At 51.8% G+C, this 25,228-nt stretch overlaps 1 protein-coding gene across 1 annotated transcript in view; it reads right to left on the bottom strand.

Annotated features, from left to right (window-relative positions):
- The window catches only part of LOC101690236 (cartilage acidic protein 1), a 53,468-nt gene extending 36,632 nt beyond the window's left edge, over positions 1–16,836 (bottom strand). Inside the window, exons 1-3 of the mRNA XM_045069005.1 lie at positions 16,793–16,836; positions 14,881–15,077; positions 2,350–2,486 (exon numbers count right to left, since the gene is read on the bottom strand). Coding sequence (XP_044924940.1) covers positions 2,350–2,486; positions 14,881–15,077; positions 16,793–16,836 — 378 coding nt within the window. The remainder of the gene's footprint in view (positions 1–2,349; positions 2,487–14,880; positions 15,078–16,792) is intronic.
- Positions 16,837–25,228: the final 8,392 nt, after the last annotated feature.

Here is a 25,228-nt window from a genome sequence, read left to right as displayed (position 1 = left end):
TGTAAGAGATCAGCTTTGAGCTGGATCCAGAAAGGTGGGTGAGTGATGAGGCGGCTGCAGACAAAGGGCAGGCGAGGGTGTCAGGTTTGGGGCCTAGAGGGGACGGGGGCGCTGGAGACAGGACAGGAAGGGCATGTGGTAGGGTTGAGACCTTTACCTGAGGGACAGCTGTCCCACTATGGCCTGCGCCAGAGTCACCTGCAGGGCTCACTCAAACCCAGACTTCTGCCCCCCTCCCCCGCCCCGTGGATTCAGACGCAGTAGGTCTGGAGGAGGGAGTTTGGGTCCGGTCTGGAGAATCTGCATTTCCGACAATGTTGCTGGTGCTGCTGGTCCGGAGACCACACTCTGGGAACAGGTCAACTAAAAGGCATCGGTGCTGGGGGGTGGGGGTGCTGTGGGGCCGAGGAAGGGGTAGGTGAACACTGTAACAGCACCTGTGGTTAGAAATTGGTGACTGACACTGGTTCACCCAGGGGCAAGGTCTCCGTGGGACAGAAAGGCGTCTGATTCATTCTCAATTTCTGGCTTTGCCTGCCATTTAACTACGTTGACCAAGGTCAAGTTTCTTAATTGCTGGAAGCCTTAGTTTCCAGATCTGTAAAATGGGGATAATGATAGGTACCTCGTAAGCCTATTGTGAAGAATCAGTAAACAGCGTGAATAAAGCCCCGAGCTCAGGGCTTGGTGGGCTGCTCTCTCATTATGGTTAGCGGTCATTATTGTTAAGATTGTTTCTGTGTTTCCTACTGCGCAGCATCCCAGAGTGGCCATGACCTGGCTCTATTCCCCGCCCCCCCCTCCAGTTCTCAGGACCCAGGGATTGCCAGGGTGGCAGTGGTGGCTGGACCCAGAAAGGAGCCCTTCTCCTGGTGGCAGACCCTGTAGGGTTTTTTCCTAGTTCTCCGAGTGCCTGCGTGCCAAAGCTTTTTGTTGTTGTTTCTTTTCTTTCTTTCTTTCTTTTTTTTTTTTTTTGTATTTCACATGGTACCTTTGTCCTGTGGTTAAAAGAGTGGGCGTGCAGATGACCTTGTTAGGACAAAGAGTGCATCTCTTTGTGATTAACCTTCAGGCCCTGTCCCCAGCTCGGAGATGATTCTCACCTTGGCCAAGTGTGGGAAGCCTTGGTTCCGCCGGAGCGAGGCAGGAAGCAGGAGGCTGGCAAGAGGCTCCCGGCAGCGGCCAGGCCTGGCACCCTCCAGACCCTTCTCACTCTTTTGAGGCGGCTCATAGAGCCACGGCCTCCTCCCCCCCTCCCACCAGGCAGGAGTCCAGGTGGCAAAGATTCAGGTCAGGGCTAAATGTGGCTTCACAGCCCAGCTTGGCTTCTTTTCCCAGCACCAGCTTGTTAAGAAATAAATATTTATACCTGGCACCTGCCTTCTCCCAAGGCCTGGAGGCCCCTGCTGTGAAGATTCACGCTGAATCCCCAATCCCCTCGGTGCCATCTCCATCCTGAAACTAGCCAGGCCCCTGGCCCCTTGCCCCTGCCCCCGGAATGGAAGCTAGACAGCAGCTGGGCCCCTGATTTACTGACGCCTGTCTCTGAAGCCAAGGAGGGGGCAGCAGGGGAGCAGGTGACCGGAGGAATAAATGGCCTCCACCACCAAGCTCAGGCTCTGGCTGGGGCTGCGGGGACGCAAGCCTGGGCCGGAGCCACCCGCTGGGGCAGGTGGCTGTCTGCTCCTGCCCCTCCCTTTCCGCCTTTCCTCCCTACCTGCTTTGGCTTGGCACCTGCTATGGGGGGAACGAGCAGGCACGAAAGCAGTGACCGAGCTACTGATTAACCAGAGGACTGGGACATTCAGGCCACCCTCCTTCACCCACTAACCAATCTTTTTGTCATTCCTTCGTCGTTCCACAAATATTTTCAGCAAGAGCCGTATGGCTCAATGCCTGGCACATAGTAAAGGCTTAATAAATATTGGCTGAATGACTGAATGATCACAAGGTTTAGAGCTAGAAGAGTCTGATTCATGTCCTAGTCACACTGCCAATCTCGTTGGGGGCCTCAGGCCAATTAGTGCCTAAGCTGGGCCTTAGTGCCCTCCTCTGCCCAATGGACACGGTGAGGACAGCCCCTGACCAGGTTCCTTGCTGGTTGCTGGGAGAGCCTCAAGGGAGAAAGGATGTGAAAGCAGATAGTAACTCACCCTGCAAATCTTGTCAGTATTTAGCACCTGCTACATGCAAGGCACTGTGGGGGATGCATCTTTGGGCTCTGCCCTGGACAGCCCCGCTCTGTTGGGCCATGTCTGCCTGTGGGCTTCCTTCCATGTCCCCTGTGAGCTCTCACGTTGCTGTGTGGCCCCCTCTTCTCCCCAGGCCCCCATGCATCCCTAAGCTCACCGTCCTGTCCACGCAGGCCACGGAGCGCCCGGCAAAGAGGCTGGCCACACCGCGGGCCACGTTGACCTCGTCGCTGAGGATGTCTTCCCAGCGGTTGTTGCGGAACTTGAACAACTTGTCCGTGTACGTGGCCACCCCTGGAGAGAAGAGGAAGGGAGGCTGGTGGATGGTGGCCCAGTGTGCAGGTAGGTTTCGGGACACCTGCCACAGGTGGTTGGGGCCACAGGTAGACAGGTGATCGAGGCAAGGTGAGCGCTCCCCACAGCAGGTGGGTGAGGCTCTCTCTGTCTGGGGGGCGCTGGGGTGTTTTCGGTTGAGAGAAGAGACTGGTTTATGAAAATGGCCAACCCAGGCCTCAGTAGCCACAGATCTACCGTGGGTCTGAGATGACCCTCAACAGCGGGGTTTACACCTGGCCCCTTATGCCTGCGCCGACCGTACGAGAGATCTGAGCTTGCTGATATTCCAGCACCCAAATCCTACCCAGGATGTCTCTTTCTCCGGGACCTTTTCCTGCATTCTCTGCTGGATCACAGGACCTCATTTGGGTCTGAGAAGAAACAGTGCTGTTTGGTAGCTGGGGCTCTAAGCCCAGATCCAGAAAGGGGCTGGAGGTGGAGCTCTGACAGACTTGTCGCCCACCCCCAGGGGAACCTGATGGCAGTAGGGTCAGTGTCAGTGCCCAGGTGGGGTGAAAGGGGTGAGCAGCCCTGGGAGGCCCTCGGGGGCCGGGGTCTCCACCCCTTTCAGAGCTGGATGGAGGCCGAGGACCGCCAGCTTAGGGAGTCGCACGCATGGCACCGCACAGTTTATTTTGGGGAAGAGCAAAGAACTCCTGGTGGCCAGAGGCTCAATCCCTTGTAAGGCCACTTAGAGAGCTCCACTCTGCCATGACCCCTAGTTGGCTTCTTGCTCATGTGAGCCCCAGAGCGTTCGTATTTTGGGAGGGGTCATGTTCCACACTCAAGGGCTGGCATAGGAAACACAGGAAGGACAGCAAAGGGGCAGCTGTAGGAAGCCAGGAATGTGAGCTGGGGGACGAGTGGCCCTGGGGACAGACCCCTGCACTTGACTCTCTGGCTGGCCCAGGGTGGAGGCCATGGCTTAGGCTGAAGGGAGCTGTATGGCACAGTGGTTAAGACCTTGGGGTTTAGAGTAAACAAGCCCCCATCCTGGTCTCTGTTCTACCCAGATTCCACTATTCTCGGGGCTAGTTGTTGACTTTGGGCAAGTTGCTTAGCATCTCTGAGCTTCAGTTTTCCCATTTGCAGATGGGATGAGAGTCATAGCTACAACCAGTTTGCTGTGAAGAATACCCGAGTTGATATACACAGAAGGAGAACACAGCGCCCCCTCGAGGTGTGTGTGTGGGGTATTAGCCGGAAGTGGTCATTCCCAGGTTACAGATGGGGTCCTCTCCAAGATCCTTTGGGACCTCGGCTCCACACTGCCTGGTGAGAGTCTGTGTGCGAAATGAGTGGCTGAGTAGGACTGAGGGAGTGGGACCATGTTAGGAGAGGGCACTTATGAAGGATCCCTCAGGGAGTTCTGCCCAGGAGAAGACAAAAGGCTTTGCTCTCTAAGTGGCCTCCTGTGGAAACCTCCTAAGACCACAGGGACCAGCGTGTTTGCTGTGTGGTCCGTGGGGTCTGGCGGTGGCTTCTGAGATGCTCCCCAGACCCTAGGAAGCTGGCCCTGGAGCAGAGAGCCCTCTGACCCTCCCAGAGGTGCAGAGGCCCGTCCGGGGGGAGGGAAGGCCTTTTGTGAGCAGAGTTGGAAGCCAATCCGGGAGGCCTACTGGTATTTGTGTGTGGAGGCTTGGGCTGGGGAGTGCAGCTGGGGTGGGCACAGAACTGCTGTGGCTGGTGAGGGAAGCCCACTGGGGCAACCGAGGAACTGGATCTGGACAGAAGCACAGGTGCCGACTCCCCTTAGCTTGGGGCCTTGCTGGCCCTTTACCCTCTCCAGCCTCGGTTTCCTCATCTGGGCCTCGGGGTACCATCCGAGCCTCCTCCCTCAGAGGAGGCTGTGAGAATTACAGGATAAAATGCACGACAGCCCCCAGCCCCGGGTCGGAGCTGCCCAGGTCGGCCCATGCCACCCCAGTCTGAGGACTGCAGCGCCATCTCGGGGGGCCAGACGTACTTAGAAATTTAGATTTTGTTCTTTCACATTTTAGAAAGGTAACACAGTGCACACACCGTTTATTACATAACACCCCCGGGAGGGATGGGGCAGCACCTTGTAATTAAACACATTAATATTTCTGCAGTAAAATAGATGAATATTCAACTAAGTGGGATAAATAAAGCCTATAAATAGCTCACGTCAGCTCAGGACAGGTTTTGCCAGCAATTCATTTTCCCACAAACTTAAAAAAAAAAAAAAGCACTTGAGGCTTTCAGAGTGTTTTGGATTTGAGGGCTGCAGAGAAGGGGCTGTGGGCCTGGACTGCCATGCTCGAGGCTGTTCCTGAGGCAGTGGCAACCTTGTCATCACATCCTAATGCTTGGGGGACCTCTGATGATGGCTCTGCAGGCTTCTGGGTCTCTAGCCTCCACCAACAGCAAGCAACCCTTGCCCTCCTCTGTCAGACCAGGGCCCCTTTAGATGGTCCCTCCAGCTAGGCTAGTCTCCCCTGCAATACTGGGGTTAACTTCTAGCCCCGTGTGGGCCAGTGTGAGAAAGCAGCTGCCAGCAGCTGGGGCTCTGCGGAGCATGACACACACCTCCACGTTCAGTGGGAGCAATTCCTCATGCTGCGGATGTCCTGCCTCAGTGAGACCAGAGGAGCGTATGGCCCCAGGGTGCCTCTGTCTACCTCTGTTTGCCTCATCACCTCCAACTTCTCCTGTTCCCCCAAGATAAACATTTCCCAGAGCCTGCTTTATGGAAGCCTGGTCTCGTGAGCTGCCTGGAAGATTCTGTGATCATCTGAGTTTGGGAACGACCACAACTTCCATCCTCCTGCTTGGAGAATCTCAGTGGACATCAGTCTATTAAAACTTTGACAAGCCCTGCAATAAATTATCTACTGAATCTTATTTAATTCAGCCTGTCCCGAGCACAGCTGGCCACGGAACCCCTTTGTGCAGCTCACCTATTAGCACCCTGCGGAACGAGCCCTGGTCTTAGCCAGCTGCTGTGGTAGGGTGCTGCTGTTGGGCCAGGCCCTGGGCTTTGTGGCCGGCGGGGTCAGGGCGTCCCGCGTTGTTAGCCTCTTCCCCTGTTCCACCTCCTGGCTTCTGAGCTGACTAGGGACGCCCAGAAGAATAAACTAATTAAGGTAAAATGTGCAACAGTGATGCAGAGCCTTGTAGATCATAAATGGGAACGGCAAAATCAATGGCAGGCCCTCTGCAGGCAGAGAGGCCTGGAGGCCCGGGCGAGGGGAGACGGGAGCCCGTGATTTAGGAAGAGCAAACGCTCTGGCAGCTGCAACCTGGGTAATTAGGTGTGTCAGGAAGACAGATAAACAGCGGGCGGTGTGGGTCGATGGCACCAGCGGTAAGCACCCAGCACTGGGACCCGGCTCATGTCGGTGTGTAATCTGCCTTCTGGCTCCTTGTAGCTGCCCTCCACCCTGGTGTCCCACACTGAGTCGGCGGGCAGCTGACCAGGAAGAAGAGAGGCTGTTAGTTGCTGGAGAGAGGGGCTCTGCTGAGCCCTATGGGGCAGATTCTGAGAGGACAGAGGCCTGGGAGAAACAGAAGGAGGTTTATGGGCAGGGCAGGGTGCTCCAGGGGTCACAGCCCCTCTGAGACGCATGTCTGGGAACTCCATTCCCATCCTGACTTTGGCATCTGGGTATTGAAGGAGACTTGAAGGTCTCAGAGGACAGTAGAACTGCCAGTTGCTACCAGGTGGCCCACTAGGGGAGGCTCAGGAGTCTGCCATCCTGTGGGTACCAGGTATGGTAGGAGGCTACTAGGAAAGAGGAGTCTCAGTCTCTGATGATTCTGGGTGCTTACAGTTCATTCAACAACAGGAGGGACAGGTAGAGGAGATGCCGTGGGACCACAGTGAAACTGATACTACTTAACATTTCTGCAGCATTTCACATATATTCCCTCATGTGCCAGCCATTTCACACCCATTCATTAACCCTCACCACAACCCCGAGCTGGGAATGATTTGCCTGCTTGATTTACAGATGAAGAACCCGAGGTGCAAGAGACAAGGGACCTGCTTAAGTCCCCACAGCTAACAGAGCTCGGAGGGGCAGGATGGAATGATACGTCCTGGAGATGCCATGACATCGGGATGGAAGGGGCTACGGTGATGAGGGAGGGCTTTGTGATGGAGAGGCACCTGAGCCTGGACTTAAAGGGTCCGAGTAACAAAGACTCCTGTGTATAGAGCACTTAGTATGGCCAGGCTTTGCATGAAGCTTCTCTTTCATAAACACCATCTGCCCTAAACCCACCTTGAGAGATGGTACAGCACCTTTCTCCCAGATGGAGAAATTGAGGGGGTAGAGAGGTTAGTCAGTTGCCCAGGATCCTAGCTGTACTCTGTGCATCTTTCACCCCTCGCTTGGCGACTTTCAGGGACATCAGTCTATTAAAACTTGGCATAGACAGAGAGACAGAGGCCACACAGTTTGCCCAGAGAGGAGAATTTGTGGAGGTTGAGGGGGAAAAACATGCAGGGCAGGAGAAACCCACTAATTCCACGCAGAATTCTGCTCCACTAATTCTGAGGGCAGAAGGGGTCCTTGGTGGTTTCTGATCTGGGGAAGACGGTGTCTCCAGAAGATGAACCTGGCAATGGAGAGAGGCGTGGGCTAGCAAGGGAGAAAAGGTGGCCAATTCTGTGATGATAGGAGTGGGAGGAAGCAGGGGCTGCAGGAGGCAGGTGCAGGAAGGCTGGAGGTGGTGGTTGAGTGGGGTTGAGTGGGTTGAATGGGACAGAGACTGAAGTAGGGGCACTGGGCCAGCTCGGCATGAGAGCAGGAGCTTGGCTTCACACCATTTGCATTTGTCAGGGTCACAAAGTGGCTGAGAAGACATATCCAAGAGGTCATTGGCCATGAAGGATAGCAGCTTACAGGGCAGCAAGTCTGGGGTAGGGGCGGAGGGGAAGCAGCTGCAGTCAGGCATAAGAAAAGAAGGGACAGATATGGAAGAATCATCAGACAAATGGGGAAGGTTCTGCACCAAGGGCAGGAGTGTCCATCAAGCAAATGGCCCTCAATTCACTATCCTGTCATCCCTTCCACACCAAGCTCTGCCTCCAAGGGGTAACTGCTGGAAGGGTGAGCTGGGGTCATAGAGGGCTCTTCCTGAGAATCATTGGTTCTAGTGCCTCTTTCCCCATGGGTTGCCACCATCTTGGGGAGATGACTAGACTTATGGTCTGGTACAGGTGAAAAAGAGAAGAGTGAGCAAGTAAGTGTGGCAGGGAAGAGGGCTCTGCCCCCAAACTCCTTCATAAGGCAAAGAGACTACTGCCAAACAGCAGGGGTCAGGAGGGAGCCAGCAACATCCCCTGGCCTAGGCTGACCTTGGGTAAGCCACAGATTTGTCCTTTTCTTATTTGTGAAATGGGACCAGGAGAATGGGTACCTATTCATCAGGCTGTTTTGAGAATTAAATTCTATAATGTATGTGAAGTACTTAGAACAGTATCTGGCATAAGATAAGTTCAACAAATATTAAAAACAATACCCTCCTCATCATCACCACCACCACCATCATATCATCATGACCACCTTCACCATCCTCATCACCATCACATCATCATGACCAATCTCACCATCCCCATCACCACCATTACCATCATCATGACCATCCTCACCATCTCCATCATGACCATCCCCATCATCATGACCACCATCACTGTCCTCACCATCATGACCATCCCCAAATCATGACCAACCTCACCATCTTCATCAGCATCACATCATCATGACCATCCTCACCATCCCCATCATCAGGACACCATCACATCATCATGACCATCCTCATCTTCCCCATCATAACTATCCCCATCATCATGACCACATCACCACCATCACCACCCCCCCCCCCCACCATCATCGTCCAGGAAATGACAGGGCATTCAGGAACGCAGGTCTTCAATGAGCCACGTTCCAGGAAGCAACTGTATAAACTGACACAGAGTGTAATATGCTTTACAAGACCTAGTCAATGGAAAGCTTACGAAGCAGTGATGGCTTCAGGGGAAGAAAGAACTAGTTCAGGCAAAGGGCATTTTAATAAAGAAGGGAGCCAGACTCCCCCTGACCCTGATAGAATTTCTGACCCGAGTCTTCCCCCTTCCATCCCTGGGTGAAGGCAGAAACCTGACCAACCCTTGCCAGGTGCCTCATTCACATTAGCTCATCTAGTTGTCTCTGGAGTTGTGTCGGGAAGACAGGTTTGTCATTTTACAGACTGGGACTCTGCAGGTTAAGTCATTCGCTTGAGGTTGCACAGCTGGTGGCTAAGCTGAGCTTCAAACTGCTGTGTGACTGCAAAGCATTCCCCTGCCCCCCCCCCCCCCCGCCTCAAGTCAGAGAGCTGGGAGTGAGGGCTGGCAGAGGGCAGTCTAGTCCCTGGCTCCTAAGGAAACTCGTTCTGTGTTAGGACTGAGGAAATGGCCTTTGGGGTCCCAGTTTATGGTGTGTTGACAGCCTCGTCCATCCTTACTTCTTATGGGCCCACATGCAAAAGGAGCCCCGTGGGGATGGGGGCGGGGAAGCTGAGCAGGTCATGAGCTTGTCTTCCCAAATGGCACCAGGCTGGGGGAGCTGAAGACCAGAACATTGCATCCCAGGAAAGTATGGCTGGGAATGAGGAGGACCTGGAGGCCTACTAGGAAAGAAGCTGGAGACTCAGCACCATGTGGTTCAGGCTTTCCCAGACACAGGAAGTCAAGGGCATTCTGAAGTGCAAATTCTGGTCAGTAGGTCTGGAGTAGGGCCCTGAGAGTCCACATTCTGAAGAGCTTCTAGCTGTTGCCAGTGCTGCTGCCAGTAGTGAGATGTAGAGGGCCTGGGCATCGCTGGACTGGCTGGCGAGGGAGCCGCTAGACCAGAGGTGTGCTCTCCAGAGCAGACGGCCCACCTGTGGTGTGGGCAGAGGCCGGGAGTACAACCTGTCCCCAAGTGCCTTTCTTTTTTGGCACAGTGACTGACTCCTCCTCTCCACCAGGGTACAGGAGTCCCTGCTGACAGCCTAAGGATGACACGGAGCCCAGAAGCCATCAGAGAAAAGAGTGATAAATCCAAGTTCATAAAAATAAAAATTTTCTGCATTGCAAAGCCCATGAGGAACAAAGACAAAACACAAATGACAAACCAGAGGCAACTGTTTTCAACATGCATTACAGACAGAGGGCTCATTTCCCTAATTTATAAAGAGGTGTTATAAATCAATAAGAAAAGGGCCAATAATCAATAGAAAACCCGGGCAAAGGCAATGAGCAGACAAGAGATTCGAATATATAAAAATGTGCTCAGCCTCACTCGTTTTGAGAAAAATGAAAGTTAAAACTATACTTCGATACCAATTTTTTCCTATCAGATTGGCAAATATTTAAAAAAATGATGGCACACTGTGTCAATGAGAATGTTAGGAGATGCTCGCTTGCAGCAGGGCCGATGCGAGTGTCACAGGACTGTCCTCTGACCCAGCAATTCCCTCCTCCCGACGCCCCTTACAGACACGCCTGAGATGGTGGACGATGGCATGCCAGACAAGCTTATTCACTTGATAAGTCATCTCAGTGTTCATCAATAGATGACCAGTGCGGTGACTGGCAAATCAACCCAGTGGAGTACGATACAGCATCCCAAGAAAGAGCAAGCGGTCTGCGTGGGGCTGTAACATCATATCCGAAACTGTCGGAGGAAACAAGCAAGGAGCAGCAGTACGAGCGGAGTGTGCTACTGTAAGTGGAGAAAAGGAGAGAGCTGTATGGGGATGGAAGGCAGCAGATTATCAGTGACTGTCTGTTGAACGGAGGGAGTGAACGTCATGTAAGGGGTGGGGCTCGCAGTTCCTGCTGACCATGACCCCAGGGTCTCGAGTTGCTGGAGAGCTTGGGCCACAAAGCTCACTGGCTGTGGTGAGCAGCGCCGGACCCCTAGAGGAATGGGCTCTGAGAGGGAGCTGCGGAAGGTCCTGCATTCTTGGATGTTGAGAGAGGTGTTGGAACGAGCCTCTTGTCCCCCTGCATCCTATGTGCTCTCCCACCTGGTTTTCACCAAGTCAGGTGTTGCCTGAACCACACTGGCTGGTCAGTTTCCATGTCAGTTAAGACATAAGCTGGTTTCGTTGGCCAGGCCTTCTTGGGATCGTGGTTGATCTTCCTCTGGTCCCTCCCTCCTTCTTGTTTTTTAATTCTTAGTCCTTGACCCAGGCCCTCCTGGTATCCTTTTCTGAGTGGTATCTTTTTTACGGGATAGTCTTTTTTTTGTTTCTGCTCCTCGAGTCTCTCTCCCATGGGTCAGGAGGGAGGCCTGACACTGCCGTCCAGGGCACATCTGGCTTTCGTCACATTGCCGGATTATAACAGCTACTATTTGGAGAGTGCTTATTAAGTCCTAGATACTATGTTAAGTGCTTTTCGTTCAGTGTCTCAGTTATTCATTCAAATGTCTGTATTAAATGTTTATTAAGTGACATTACGTGGTCTTGGAGATACAGTGACAAACAAGACTAAGTTTTTATCCCTGTGAGGCTGACTTAGCAGAGCAGAAGAGAGGAACCACAAGCAAATATATAGTCTACTTTCAGGTAGGGCCGTGTGCTTTGAAGGGAAATAGAGCAAATTAAGGCCATCAAGAGATATTCGGCTATGTTTTTCAGGTGTTCAGGTGAGACCCCATCTGAGGATGAGCCTGAATGAAGGGAAGGAGTGAGTCCTGAGAACAGTGGTGGGAAAGGCATTTCAGACAGAGGGAACAGCAAGCATGAAAGCCTCCGGTGGGAATATAGTGAGCAAGAGGAAGGGTGTAGGCACCGAATCAGAAAGGCATTAGGGCTCACATCACGGAGGGGTCCGGCAGGCCATGGCAGAGACTCTGGGCATAGTCTACGGAGCTGCTGGAGGGAGTTGAGTTTATGAAGTTGATATGATTTTTCATATTCTATAGATGATAGGGTTGAGGCTGAGAGAAGGTCACCCAGTGAATAAGGTGCAGATCTCAGGGTCATACAGACTAACTCCTACTGCCAGGATGTAGGGTCTCAACCCTTTTCCAACATCCCAAAGGCTGGCTGAGGGAGAGGCCAGGGCCATTCTTCCGCAGGTCCCTCCAATGCCCCAGCACAGGCCGAAGGAGCCCCCAGGCACATGCCAGGAGCAGGCATGGGCTGGCAGGGCTCCTGGAGGGGATCTCAGATTGCCCACAGTGGGCAGGGTGGCAGCGGCTGAGCGTTGTGCCAGCTGGACCCCAAGAAGTGCTGAGATGGCACAAATGTCCCAGCTCCACACCCTGCCCACTGTCGATGAATCAATTGAATCACTCAACTGCAAAATTAACTCAAACCCACAGACATCCCTCCAACCCATAGAAGGTCACTGGGAGGTGCACGTCTGGAACAGAGGCTTCTGGGCACTGTCACCCCCAGCACTGGGGGCCCTGCTCCAGCCTCTCCCAGATGAACATTTGTGCCCCAACACCCAGGACCTTCTGGTGGGGGGGGGTGGTCCATGCTGTCTGCCTCCCCTCGTCCTCCCTTTGTTGGCAAAACTTCTCTCATGCCTGATGGATTACGGCTTGTCTGTTCTTCCTGGATTTACTTATCAAGTTTAGATCGTGCTCTTAGGACCTTCAAGGTCTACCTGGCTCTGGGGCACCAGTACAGAGATTGTGCCTTCAAGGAGCTTCAAGATGGTGAGAATCAGGTACCTAGAGATCTATAAGGCAGCACTGGGGACACTGTAAATTTCAGGAGGGCAGGGGTTTTGTCAGTTTCATTCAGGGGGCAGCCTCAGTGCCTGGCACACAGTAGGTGCTCAGTCAATATTTGTGCAGTGAATGAATAGGTTCATGACTGAGTGGAACTTTGGTGAGGCTAGGCTGACCCGGGAGCTGACATGACTGGTGGGGGGAGTGGGTTGCCGTTCAACTTTGACAGCACCTGGGAATCACTTAGAAAGCGTTATAGTCTGATAGCTGGGTTTCACCCCAGAGGTTTGGATTGGACTGGACTGGGGTGCACCTTGGGAACTAGGAGTGCTAAGAGCTCCCCAGGAGATTCCAATGTGCAGCTCAGGCTGAGCACCCCTGCTCTGGGCTTCGCAATGGAACGCTCCAAAAGCGTGGGAGGTCTCCAGCCTCAGAGCCACTGAACCCTCTCCTCCCAGGTGCTCGGTGCCTGGTGAGTGGGGAGGACAGTCTGTCCCCTTCCTCTGGCATCCTGCCGGCCAAGCCCATGTTCAACACCACCCCCTCTTCCACAGTTCTCCCTATTTCTGCTTCCCTGCCCTACTGCCTCTTCCTGGAGACTCACCTCTTCCACGGCTGTCCCCTGCTGCTGCTCCCCTCCTGACCTTGATCAACTTAAAGGGTTGATCAGCCCATCAATTAATTGTGTCCTAATCCAATCTTGGCTTAGTTGGAGAGAGGGCAGTAAATCCAGCTGGGTAATCATGCCCTGATATTTGTGTAGGGATAATTACTATCTCTCAGGCCTCACTTGGTGGCAAGATGAGATGAAAACCCATAAAACACCACTCGGGGCTGTGGCTCATTGTTTCTTGGCTGCACAGGGCTGGCTGTCAGCCAGCCAGCTCCGCCTGCCCCTGCCCCTGCCCCTGGCACAGGCCCCAACCTCTTCCCCTGCCATTCATGCCACTGGCGGGGCTCGACATTAGGGGCAGTCTCGGGTGTAGATCCTGACCTGGCCTCAAAAACCAATAGGGGCAACATTATGGGCCCAGGGAAAGCGTGTGTGTGTGTGTGTGTGTGTGTGTGTGTGTGTGTGTGTGTAACATTATGGGCTCAGGGAAAGTGTGTGTGCGTGTGGGTGTGTGTTGGGAAAGCGGCAGGGAAGGCGATCCCCAGAGCCAGGCAGTCCTCTGCCTCTGGGAGATCAGAAGGGTCCAGGTTGGGAAATACACAGGTCTGAACTGCAGGGTGTTGTCTAGACCAACCCAAGAGGTTGTCGCCATCTGGAAGAGGCCAATGCGTGTCCCACCTGGCCCCTCAGGGAGATGAGGCTCTGCATGGTTTAGGAGGACACCGTGGCCTGAGACTTCCTTGCAGATGTTCTGGCTCCATGGGAGTGGACTTCGTTCTACGGCACTGAGCTCAGACTCGAGAATGTGGACAGGGGCTGGGAATGACCTGGATTTTTAACCCAAGAACACAGCCCCCAACATGTGCAACATTGAGCACCCTCTATGAGTCAGGCTCTCCTCTAGGGCCTGAGAACATAGGATTGAGTAAGGCCGTGGAGTATCCTTTTTTTTTTTTAAGTATTATTTTTATGAGAGAGAGAGAAAGCACGAGCAGGGGGGAGGGGTGAAGGGACAAGCAGACTCCCCACTGAGCAGGGAGCCCAATGCGGGACTCGATCCCAGAACCCTGGGGTCACAACCTGAGCCAAAGGCAGACGCTTAACTGACTGAGCCACCCAGGCGCTCTGGCCATGGAGTATCTTAATTAAAGGGTGGATCTGGAGTTGGACCCCTGGGACTTATAAGTAGTGTGGCCTTGTGCCAGTCACGTGAACTCTGTGCCTCAGTCTCCTCAGCCGGAAAGCAGGATGCCAGGACCTGCCTAAGTGCACTGCTCTGAGGCTCCAGTGGGACGATTCGTGTGAAGGGCTCAGATCCAGGCCTGGCATACTTAAGTTAGCCACTACCGTTACCCTTACTGTCACTCAGCCTTCTGGCATCAGTGTCCCTCAGCCATCCCTGGGTGGTCCCTTGACCATCAACAGCATTCCAGCATGAGGGCGTGTGAGCACTGCAGGATCTTGGGCAGCACCAGGACCTGCTGTGTCCGAATGCGCATTCACACCAGACCCCCCAGGTAAGTCGGCTGAGACACCCTAGGCCGGGAAAGGCTCTAGGACCTCAAGGTCTGTCTGCTTCCAAGTTGTTTCCCCAGCAGCTAGTGTCTCTAGTCTGGAAGGGAGTAGGTGCTCAGCAGGAATTTGTGGAGTGAATAAATGAGCTCAGCTAAAAGTGGTGGGGGGCCCTTTCAAAGCATTTTGGAAGGTCCCCTAGAAGCAGCATGGAGGGCGATTCCAGGGGCTGGGAGAAGGGCTGTCCAGTGAGAAGGGCTGAGTGGCAGAGCCATGGCAGGAGCAGTGGGGGGGTGGGGGGAAGGGGTTAGGAAGACTGGAGCTGGGGGGCTGCTCAGATTGGGAGATGAAGATGACAGGAAGTCTGAGGGAGGCCAGGGATCCTCTCGGGGGTCTCTACTGGGACACAGAGAGCTCCGGGAGGCAGCGGGGTCCTACCTATGCCTGGGGGAGCCTGTGATAGAATAACCTGAGGATGGCTCTCCCCTCTCCTCCCCCAGCTGGTGTGGGAAGCAGGAAGGGGCCCGAGGCCCCAGCTCCTTACCTGAGAAGGCATTATTGGTGTTGAGGAAGTAGATCTCCTCACGGCCATCCCCATCAATGTCACAGGCTGTGACCCCAATAGCGTTCCCCTGCCGGTCCCGCAGGGCATAGTAGGGGGAGCTGCGCTCATCCACTGCAATGTTCACCAGTCGCTTCTGGGTCCGGTCATACTTCAGAACCAGGTTGGGGCCGTTGTACCTGGAGGAGGAGCAAGGAGGGGGTGTTGAGGAGGAGCAGCTGGGCTCGCCTGGTGCCTCCCATCCCACAGTGGGGCTTGGAATCCTCCCAGACAGGTCAAGTGTGGGGCAATTCAGCCTTGGGGCATTCTGGGGGGACCCCCGACAGCCTCGGCTCAGGGGTCGCTGGGTGTTTGGTGAGTGTCCCTGAATCAGCTACAGACTCACTCAAAGCAAGAGTCAGCTGGGCCCACGTGGGACACAATATGAAAGCAGGGTGGCGCGGGGAGACGGGCAGCTTTGCCACAGGCTTCGAGAAGGAAAGGACCACCCCCTACCTCTCCCTTGCGCATTTCAATGTCAGAACACTTTCTTATTTATAATCTCGCTAATTTAAATCTAATAAGCAAGAAGGGTAGGCAGGGGAGGCTGTATTGTTAAACCGTTTTGCAGATGAGGTAACTGAAAAGCAGTGTTGGGGTAAAATGAGGCGGAGAGAGTGAATGCACTTCCCCAAATTAGGGGTCAGGTGCTAGCACTGGGACCCAGGCTCTTTCTGGGCAAATGAGCCGTGGAGGCGCAGAGGCCTTCTTGCTGAGGTTTGAGATGACTCTCCCGACAGAGTCCCAGCATTTAAACAAGGGTGTCAAGTGAGCATCTCAGATGGGAGATTGCGAACACATCTAAAGTCTGTACGTGGACCTGCTGGATCTCCTTCTCGAAGGAATGCAATATGAAAGATTAAAATGCGCGCAACTGTCCTCATCTCTTCTGTCTCATTCTCCCACAGCCGCACAGCCTCCTTGCGGCACTGAAGCCCAGGCACGTCCTTGCCTCAGGGACTTTGCACTTGCTGTTTCCTCTGCCCAGAATGCATTTCCTCCAGATACCCACTTGGCTGTCTCCCTCTGTCACCAAGTTCAGGTCCCGGCGCCATTGTTGCTTCTCAGCAAGGCCTGCCTGGACACACTCCTGAAACCTGCAAACACCACCCCCTCCCCGTGCTCCTTATCCCTCACCCCTGCTCTCTCCCTGCAAAGCTTTTACAAGCAGCTGACAATTCTCTGTCTTCGTGTTTAACTCTCGCTTCTCTGTCTGATCCCACTGGAGTATCAGCTCCACGAGTGCAGAACTTTTTGTCTGTTTTGTTCCCCGGGGCCTAGAACAGTTCCTGGCACACACTAGGGGCTCAATAAATACTTGGTGAATGACTGAATGAATGAAGCCTCAAAGTCCATGTCTGAGTCATAGGGCTTAGGTATTACACAGTTGGTTTCTTCCCATTGCCTTTTGACCTAGAGAAAGCGCTGTACCCAAGGTCAACCTCCAGCAGTATGGCCATGAATGTCTGAAGGCCTCCTCTGACCTCTAGGGAACACTGGCTTGCCAGACTCTCCTAAGGAACCCAGCCAATGTCCATCCATTAGTCCTGGCCTTCTTCCTTTGTTTTAACCTAAGCGTGTACATCCTGAGTGACGTTCAGCTGCCGGCCTCTGGCTGTCCTGGCTGAGAATGCTTTGGGGGTGGGGATGGGGTGGGTGGAAAGACCTCTCCAAGGTCTTTGAGAGAAATCACTTCTTGCTTTCCTGAAATGGATCCAACTTGGCCCTCTCCTTCGTCACCGAGATGCAGAGCCCGTGAATTTTGGGGAATGCTGAGCAACTGGCCGGGCGCCTTCTGGCACCCACAGTGTGTGTGGGGGGTGGAAACAGAGCTCATCGGGAGCTGAGTCAGCACCCGGCAATGGAAGGTCGCACCTTGGATGCCTTGACGAACAGCATAGCTGAGGGCTGCGAGTCGAGGGCACAGCACGAACCGTGGACGTGTCTGGGCAGGGGAGACAGAACACTTGGGTTCCAGCACCATCAGCAGCTTGCTCCAGCCCCCAGGGGCAGAAACCACCTTGGGTGCCACACACTAGTCCTTCTGGCCTCTGGATCTTCTGGTTGCTGCCATCCCTGCTGTTCCTCACAAGACACCACGGTCCCAGAGGGCTGTGCTTCTTGAAAGCACTATCAGATGCTTTGGCTCACCTGAGCCCCACAGAAAGAGGGTAGATGAGGCATTTTCTAGAAAAGGAAACTGTGGTCCAGAGGTTAGCCACAGTCACTAACTCTATCACAGTCCCTCTGTGTGATAGCCCCCATGCTGATAAGTCTGGGGGGGTTGGATAAGCCTGGGGGGCTGGACGTGAGGGATGTGAAAGGTCACGTTTCCTCTCTCTGACACCTGCCAGAGATTGTTGGTTTCTTCCAGAAACCAGCTGTGTGAGCGTCATCCCAGTCCGGTGCCAGTCCCCTGGGACAGGACTGCTGTGGACGGGGAGGGGCCCAGAGCACAGTGTGGGCACAGGGGTCTGGCCCCGCCCCTTCCCGGCTGTGACCTTGAGCTTGTCACGGAGTGCCTCGCCTCTAACTCAGGGCTGCCACATACCTCATAGCCTGGCCATGAGGCTGAGACAGTGGGTGTGATGACACTTGGTAAACTGTGAAGAGTTACACAATGATAACTTCTCATCATTGTGAAAGGTAACACAACAGCTGAGGCCCAATCTCTCACTCTCCAGTGATCATTCTGAGAGTTTCCAAACACACTCTAGTATTTCTTATCCCAAAGATCCCACCCTTGATCTCTCATCCTCTATGGGTATGTTTCTTTATTTAAAGCCCTTCATAAAGTCTTCTAGAAGACTTGTCTTCCCAGGCTGTCTCCACTCTCTCACCGCCCATTCACCCTACGCCGATCCACATTCCCACCAACTCCAGCAAAGCTACCTTTGTTACTGCCATAGGGGGCTTTCAGGTTTTCAGAAAACCAGGGACAGGTTTTCTGCCCCCCTTCCCCCCAGCCTCCAGCAGTTTCTGGCACACTGGCTCACAATCTGGGCTCCCACTGCACGGGTCCCTGTTAAAACACTCTGTCCTCTTGGCTTTGAGGATGCATCCTGCCCTCTGGGGCCCTTCTCTCTGATTCCCTCTCCTTTTCCTTTGGGTAGTTTCTTCCTCCTTGCTCTGCCCTCTTCATGGTGGAGTCTCCAGTCCTTTTCCTGGTCCCCTTCTCCTTCTCTCTGTCCCCTTGCACCAGGGGATAATTCATTCCCATGACTGACAACTCCCAAATTTCTATCCCCAACCCAAGTCCCCAGTCCGAATATAGACTCCTATATCTGCCTGCCTGCTTGATGTCTCCCCTTGCACACTCTACACTCATCTCTGATGGAATGTCCATCCCCAATTCTCATGCCCAAAATGGGATGAGAATGGCTCAGCCCCCCTCCTCCTGGCAATGGACACCTGAGTACCGAAGTCTGAAACCCAGCACCGGCCTTGGTTCCCCCACCTCCTTGTCTTCACATCTCATTCATCTGCCAATCCTGCCATTTCTACCTCCTAAAATATCACAAAGGCCTTCTCTTCTTTCCTTCCCTGCTGTCACCATCTTTGGAGAGTCTCCTGCCGGCTTCCTCACCAGCTCCTGAAATCTAAGCCCCCCACACTATAGCCAGAGTCATCTTTTAAACACATAAACCAGATCAGCCCCTCTCCTGCCCAAAACCCATGGGAGGCTTCCCCTCAGGTTGGAATGAGCCCGTACTGCCCCCGACCTGGGAGCCTGGCTCAGTGTGCTGTCAGCTCGCCGACCTCCTCCAACCACACTGGTGTCCTCCCAGCTCCCAGCATTCCAGCAGGTGCAGCCCCACCCCGTGCCCTCTTGCAGGGCTGCTCTGTCTGATGAGGACGCTCTCCCTCCAGCTCCCTCCTGCTTTGTCCCAGGTTGGCTCCTACTTCCACTCTAGGTCCTGTCTTGAAAGTATCTCAGACCCCCTCCCCCCAGCAACCCTCAGTTTGTTTTGTGAGATTAAGAGTCACTTATGGTTTGTCTCCCTCCCAATCCCATCTTCTTTCATTTATTCTTCTCGTACCCACTTAAGCCCCCATGTTGCATCACCACTTCCTCATATCAGAGAGATCATATGATAGTTGTCTTTCTCCGCTTGACTTATTTCGCTAAGCATGATACGCTCTAGTTCCATCCATGTTGTCACAAATGGCAAGATTTCATTTCTTTTGATGGAGAGAGATCGTCCCCTGGTCGGTATCCCAATCACTGCCTCCACTGTCCTTCTCTTGTTCAGGTACCTATTTTCTGCTCCCTTCTCCCAGCAGATCATAAGTTCCATGAGGGCACAGACTACTGTCTGCATTGTTCACGCCTGTCTCCCCAGGACTGAGTACATAGCAAGCGCTCACTAAATACTTGCAGGGTGAACAAAAGAGAAGGAGCCTGTGGAAGGCACAGGGTCATCATGGAACGGCCGAGCAAAAAATTAACTTTGATCCTGCACCTTCATTAGTTCCCGAAAGACAGGCACAGACACCGTCATGACAAAGAGGAGGCCGAGGGCTGGCGCCCTGGGTGAGGATCAGAGAGAACAATAAAGTGTCATAGATAGATACAGAGGATCTACCTTTTTTCCTGCTGAGAATCATTGACCCATGCGGGAAAGAAAGGTCACTTAGGCAGTAACACAAAGGGAAGCCAGATCAAAGGACATAATAATTATTGGGTACCTACTGAATATTAGATATTATGCTAAGTAACTCATCATAGGTAAATGGAAAATTTAAAGATTTGAATATATAAAATATGCTATATCTATTTTAAAAATTAAGGCTAGGAAACTTTTTTTTTTCCCAGTCAAAAAGGGAAAGAATGAAAAATAGATGGCTATTCAACATTATAGTCAAGGGAGAGAGGCAGGATAGGAAGAAGAGACAGATGTATCCAGACACAAAGAAACAAGATAGAGACACTAAGGAATGCACACCAATGAAAACGGAGGAACAGTGGACCCCGAGCACAGAGAGAAAGCCACACACATAAACGTAGGTAAAGAGAATGGCCAGATAGACGCATGTGGAAAGGGGATACACACACATACCAAGACAAACAGAGAGACTCTTGGAAGGACACAAAGTCAGAGAAGTACTCATAGGACTCTGGGATATCATCACAGAGAAACAACCCACCCTGTGGCCATCTTGGGCATTTCCTTTTTAAAAGAGTTTTCAAGATGTATGGCATTTTCACAACTATGGGCATAAAGGACTATTTTATTCTTGTTTTTTTTTTTTTCACAGTATCCTTATTTTAGAGATAAAAAAAGTGACTTTCAGAGAAAAGTGACTTTCTGAAAGTCAAACAGCTAATCATTAGAAAAAATAAACTGAAAGATGTACTTGTCACTTAAGCTAAAGCAGGGATCAGCAGACCTATGGACTTTGGGCCAAATATGGCCTGCTACCTATTTTTGTAAATAAAGTTTTATTGAGACACAGACATATTTATTCATTTATGTATTATCTACGGCTGCTTTTCCTACACAACAGACTGTATGGCTCCAAAGTTGATAATATTTACCATCTGGCTCTTTGCAGAAAAAGATTTCTAAGGACTGAAATGATTGTCAGCCTCAGGACACCTGGGGGGCAGTTGGTTAACTGTCTGATTTGGTTTTGGCTCAGGTTGTGATCCCAGGATTGTGACCTGAGGGTTGTGAGATTGAGCCCTGTGACAGGCTCTGTGCTCAGCATGGAGTCTGCTTGGGATTCTCTCTCCCTCTGCCCCTCACCCCCCATGCTCTCACATACTATCTAAAGTAAATAAATAAATCTTTAATAAAGGATCATCAGCCTCCTATGGTGGGTATGTTACATGTTCTAAGTAATCATTATTAGAACAAAATTAGATTAAATTTTAGTAAAAATTAATTTGGGGTCCGCACTTGGGAATATACAGTTTTCTGAAACCAGTACTTGAGGGTGAGTATAGGTAGAATGTAAGGAAGATGTCAGGTCTTAGGATAGGGACTGTGAGGCAAAATAATGTGCCGGGGGGAATAAAAGAGATTGAGAAGAGTTGCCCAGGATGAGAACAGGGTCCCATGTATGGGGGTTTACCTAAGGCTAAGAAATGAGCAAATGCATGTGCCCTTTAAGTGAGTGAAGGGGTTAAGTGGGGTGTGGTAGATGGCCTCCAAAGATGGCTGCCACCATTTTCTTTCTTCTTTGTAAGCACATATTACTTCACCCATCAAGAAGCGGAATCCCTTTCTCTTCCCCTTGAATCTGGGCTGGCTTTGTGACTTGCCTCAACAGTAGAATATGACAGGTGGAAGTGATGTTGAGACAGTTCAGGGCCTAGCCTTTACAAGGCCTGCCAGCTCCTCCTGTCTCCGGGGAAAGCTGCTCACTAGGTAAGAAATGTGACTACCTTGAGAAAACCATGCTCTGAGAAAGCCCAGTCTAGCCCCATGGAGAGACCATGTGGAAGATCACCTAGGCACCAGACACGTGCATGGGGACATCGTGGGTTGTCCAGCCCAGCCCAGCCCAGCCCAGCCTACAGCTGAATGCAGCCAAATGAGTGACAGCAGGTGATGTCCTGTGGGGCAGAAGAATGACTCAGTGGAGCCCTGCCCTAATTCCTGACCCACAGAATGGTGAGAAATAAGAAATTGTTTTTTAGCTTCTAAATTTTTGGAAGAGGAAGCAGATAATGATGACCTATCATTTCAGACCTAAGTGGGGAAGAGTAACTTAACCCTGGCAAGTAGGAAACAGTATTGTAAATCAGTGGGATTCTCTAGGTCAGCCATTTCAGTTGACAGTAGGCAGGTCTCCCCAGGCCTTCCTTGGGCTGATACTTGGATCTCAGAATAGCGAGTGATCTATGCAACGGTTGAGGGTGGAAGGGTACTAAGAAAGAAAAGGATTCTGGACACCCCTGCTGTTCTACCTCTCCTTCTCATTCTTTAATTTCTAGCCAAATCTGACCATTTCCCATTTTGAATGTATGACCTCGAATACAGACCATTTCTTTGAAAATATGTAATGCTCTTTTCCCCTTTTTACCTATTTAATTGTTTGAAAGCCACGGACCAGAAAGCATATGGGAAATTATTTAAACAGGAGATGCACAGATTGTATCCTGGAAGAGGATATATCCAGAGGCCAGATATTAGCGGAAAGGAATGGAGACTTTGGTAGTGGGAGGGTTCTAGGCATGATAAGAACTCTGGGATTGAGGATTTTATAAGGAGCAAGTTGGGTACATCTGGAAAGGGCATCCCAGAAAACAAACAAATTAATTTGATCCTGAATTTGGAGCTATCCAGGTCGGAGAAGACCCCATAAATAAGTGCAAAGAAGAAGAAGGTAACTCTAAGATAGAGGACAAAAACCTTTTGTCCTAAGTGGGGGATGGTTTTTCAGGAAAGGGATGTTTGGCACCAAAAGGTCAGGATAATCTGTTGTGATGAGTGTCTGTGTTCTGTAAAAACTCCACGCCGACTGATTGATTTACACCTTGTTCTAAAAAAGATCTGTGCTCAGCATGTGCTTTATATGCCCTTGGAATTTCTTATATTTTGATGAGCATGGAAGCACCCAGAAGGCAGAGGACTATGGTGTGCAGCTCTTTCCCCCATGGTACCTAGGACAATGCCAGGAAGAGGCAGGTGCTCAGCCGTTGTTGTTGTTGATGATGATGATGGTGATGATATTGATGGTGATGCTCGTGATGACCATGACTCTATTCCTCACTGCATGTTTATCTCAGAAAAGAGGAAGACAGGGAGGCAGGAATCCTATAAATAATTAAAGGAGGGATCCAGGTGACAGATGGAGGCTGTGTTAATCAGGATTCTATGGTTACAAGTGGCAAACACTCCACCTGAACTAACTGAGGAGTTTAATGCTCAGATGTCAAACTGCCAGAACCGAAAGGGTGCAGCCAGGCCTCAGGGTGATCAGAACAAGGGTTCTGACCGGAAGTCTGTCTAGACTTCATTTCTCCTCTCCTTTTCCTCTATTGGCTTCCTTCTCTCACACCGTCCTCCTCCACAAGGCTTGACCTGTGGCAACATTCTCAGCCTGGCCCCTCAGCTTACGCACAGATGGCAGAAGCTTTCTTCCTTCAGTTCCGATGGGAGAGGTCCCAGGACAGGGCTCTGATTAGTTCAGGTTGAATCACGTGCCCATCCTCAGGAGCTGGGAGCCTGTGGTCGACAGCCTTCAGCTAGCACCAGAGCTAGCGAGAGCAGCGTCTCAGGAGCTACATATTTTCAGGGAGAGGAGTGCCAGGAAGGATGAGGGATGTGTCTCCAGACAGACAGTCACTCATCTGGGTCTGTACATTCCAGAGACAGACTTGCCAGGGCCTACTGATGGAAGGCAATGATTCTCTGGCACCGTCGAATCCCTGTGACCTCTAGATCTATCTCAAGGTCTCTCCACTCCCCTACAGAAGCCCCAGAAAGAGGTAAACACAAAAAGTGGAGTGACTGTCTGACTCACTATGTTCTGGAAATGGGTCCAGTTCTTGGCCTCCTGCCCGCTCCTCCATTGCTAGCTGCAAGGAGGCGAGAGGGCGCACAGGGTTGGCAGTGAGGAGCCTGGGGTGGGGGGTGGGGGGGCACGAGGTGAGCTCTGGCCCAAGTCTGTGATCAACTTTCCACGGGTTCAGGCAAATGACTTAACTGCTTGGTCCCCAAATACTTTAGATGTCTAGTTAAACTTTCTTTCCTCATGCTATAACTACCTAGAAGGTTTTAGATAAAAAGATGTTAGCCTTTGTCTCTGTCTCTCTTTTGGTTACAGAGGTGGGCCAATTTAGAGGCAGAATAGCAAGGCCAGTAGCCTGGGGAAGCAAGAGTGAAAAAGATAAGCCAGTCATTCTCCAATGACTATATTCCACCCTTCTGGGATTCTGTTTCCAGGATGGGCACTCTGCATGGCCCACGATATAATTTGCAGCTCAGAGAGCCTCCAGTCCAATATGGCAAAGAAGGAGCAGCCCCAATCCCAAGCTTTCTCCTGGGGTAAAGCCTTGATAGAGAGGTACATTTGATCCAGAACCTGAAGGAAGTACAGGATTTTTATGAGACTGACGTGCTACCTACTGTGCTAACAAGGCACATTGGACAGGATTTTTATAGAAGATATATGAATCGGGCATTTATAAAAGTAATAGTGTGAGCTATGAAGGAGAAACATATGCTTAGAGAATAGAGGGTAGACTAACTCGATGACACAGATGTGTGCTGGACAATCAGGGAAAAGAGTAGAAGGCGAACTGGAAAGTACATGGCAGCTAAGATCGCAGAAGATGTGGCGCATAAACTAAGACTTAGGATTTTATCTGGTGGAAAATGGGGGAGCTGTTGGAGGATTCTGGCAGGATGTGCCATTACAATAGCACCGTTCTGAAGAGCATTGTCTGGTGGTTGAGCACATGAAGACAGGCCAGAGGAGAGACTGAAATGACAGTGCAAAAGAATGGGAAGTCCCCTGAATTATTCCAAAAACCCCTGAACTACTTTGACTAGATTTTTGTTCCTTGCAAGCAACTGACTCCTAAGACAGAGCAGAATCAAGAAGGCACAGAAATCAAGAAAGAAAGGGTTAAAGAGAGAGGCATGGCCAAGAGTGCTAAATGCTCTCAAGAAGTCCAAAAGGCCTGGGGAGCCTGGGTGGCTCAGTTGGCTAAGCAACTGCCTTCAGCTCACGTCATGATCCTGGAGTCCCACGTTGGGCTTCTTGCTGGGAGGGGAGTCTTCTCCCTCTGACCTCTCCCCTCTCATGCTCTCTGTCTCTCTCTCTCTCACAAATAAATAAATAACATATATATATATATATATTTTTTTTTTTTTTAAAGTAAGACCAAGGACTGGAACAAGCAAATGGATTTGGTAACTTGGAAGGCACTCAAGACCTTCAAGGAAGCTGTTTCCTTAGAGAGGAGAGAGGAGCTAGGTTGGGGGCAGCAGAGCATGAATGGGCAGCATGAATGACCAGAAGGGCTCAGGAGGGCCTAGAATCCTGGCCAGGGGACACAGAGGGAAGTGACAGTTTCACCACACTATGGGGCCTGGGCAGGTCTGTGGGTAGGGCAAAAAGACCCAGGAGGGCAATGGATTTGGAGGGACCTGGCAAGACGTGTAGGGGCTGGGGAGGACAGAGTCTGAAGTACAAGCAATCTAAGCTCAGATCACCTGTAATTAAGAGAAGAGGAGAGGAAGGCAGGGTGGGTAAGAAGACAGGGTGAGGTGGAAGAGAATGACTGGACAGCTGGTGCCCAGAGACCTTGGTCCACTCCTAGGTGAAGAAGAAG

This window comes from Mustela putorius, unplaced genomic scaffold (genome assembly GCF_011764305.1).
Source record: "Mustela putorius furo isolate JIRA1106 unplaced genomic scaffold, ASM1176430v1.1 tig00003909_pilon_pilon_pilon, whole genome shotgun sequence".
Taxonomy (NCBI): Eukaryota; Metazoa; Chordata; class Mammalia; order Carnivora; family Mustelidae; genus Mustela; species Mustela putorius.
Note: the sequence above shows the minus strand (reverse complement) of the source record. Positions and strands in the feature narration are given on the sequence as shown.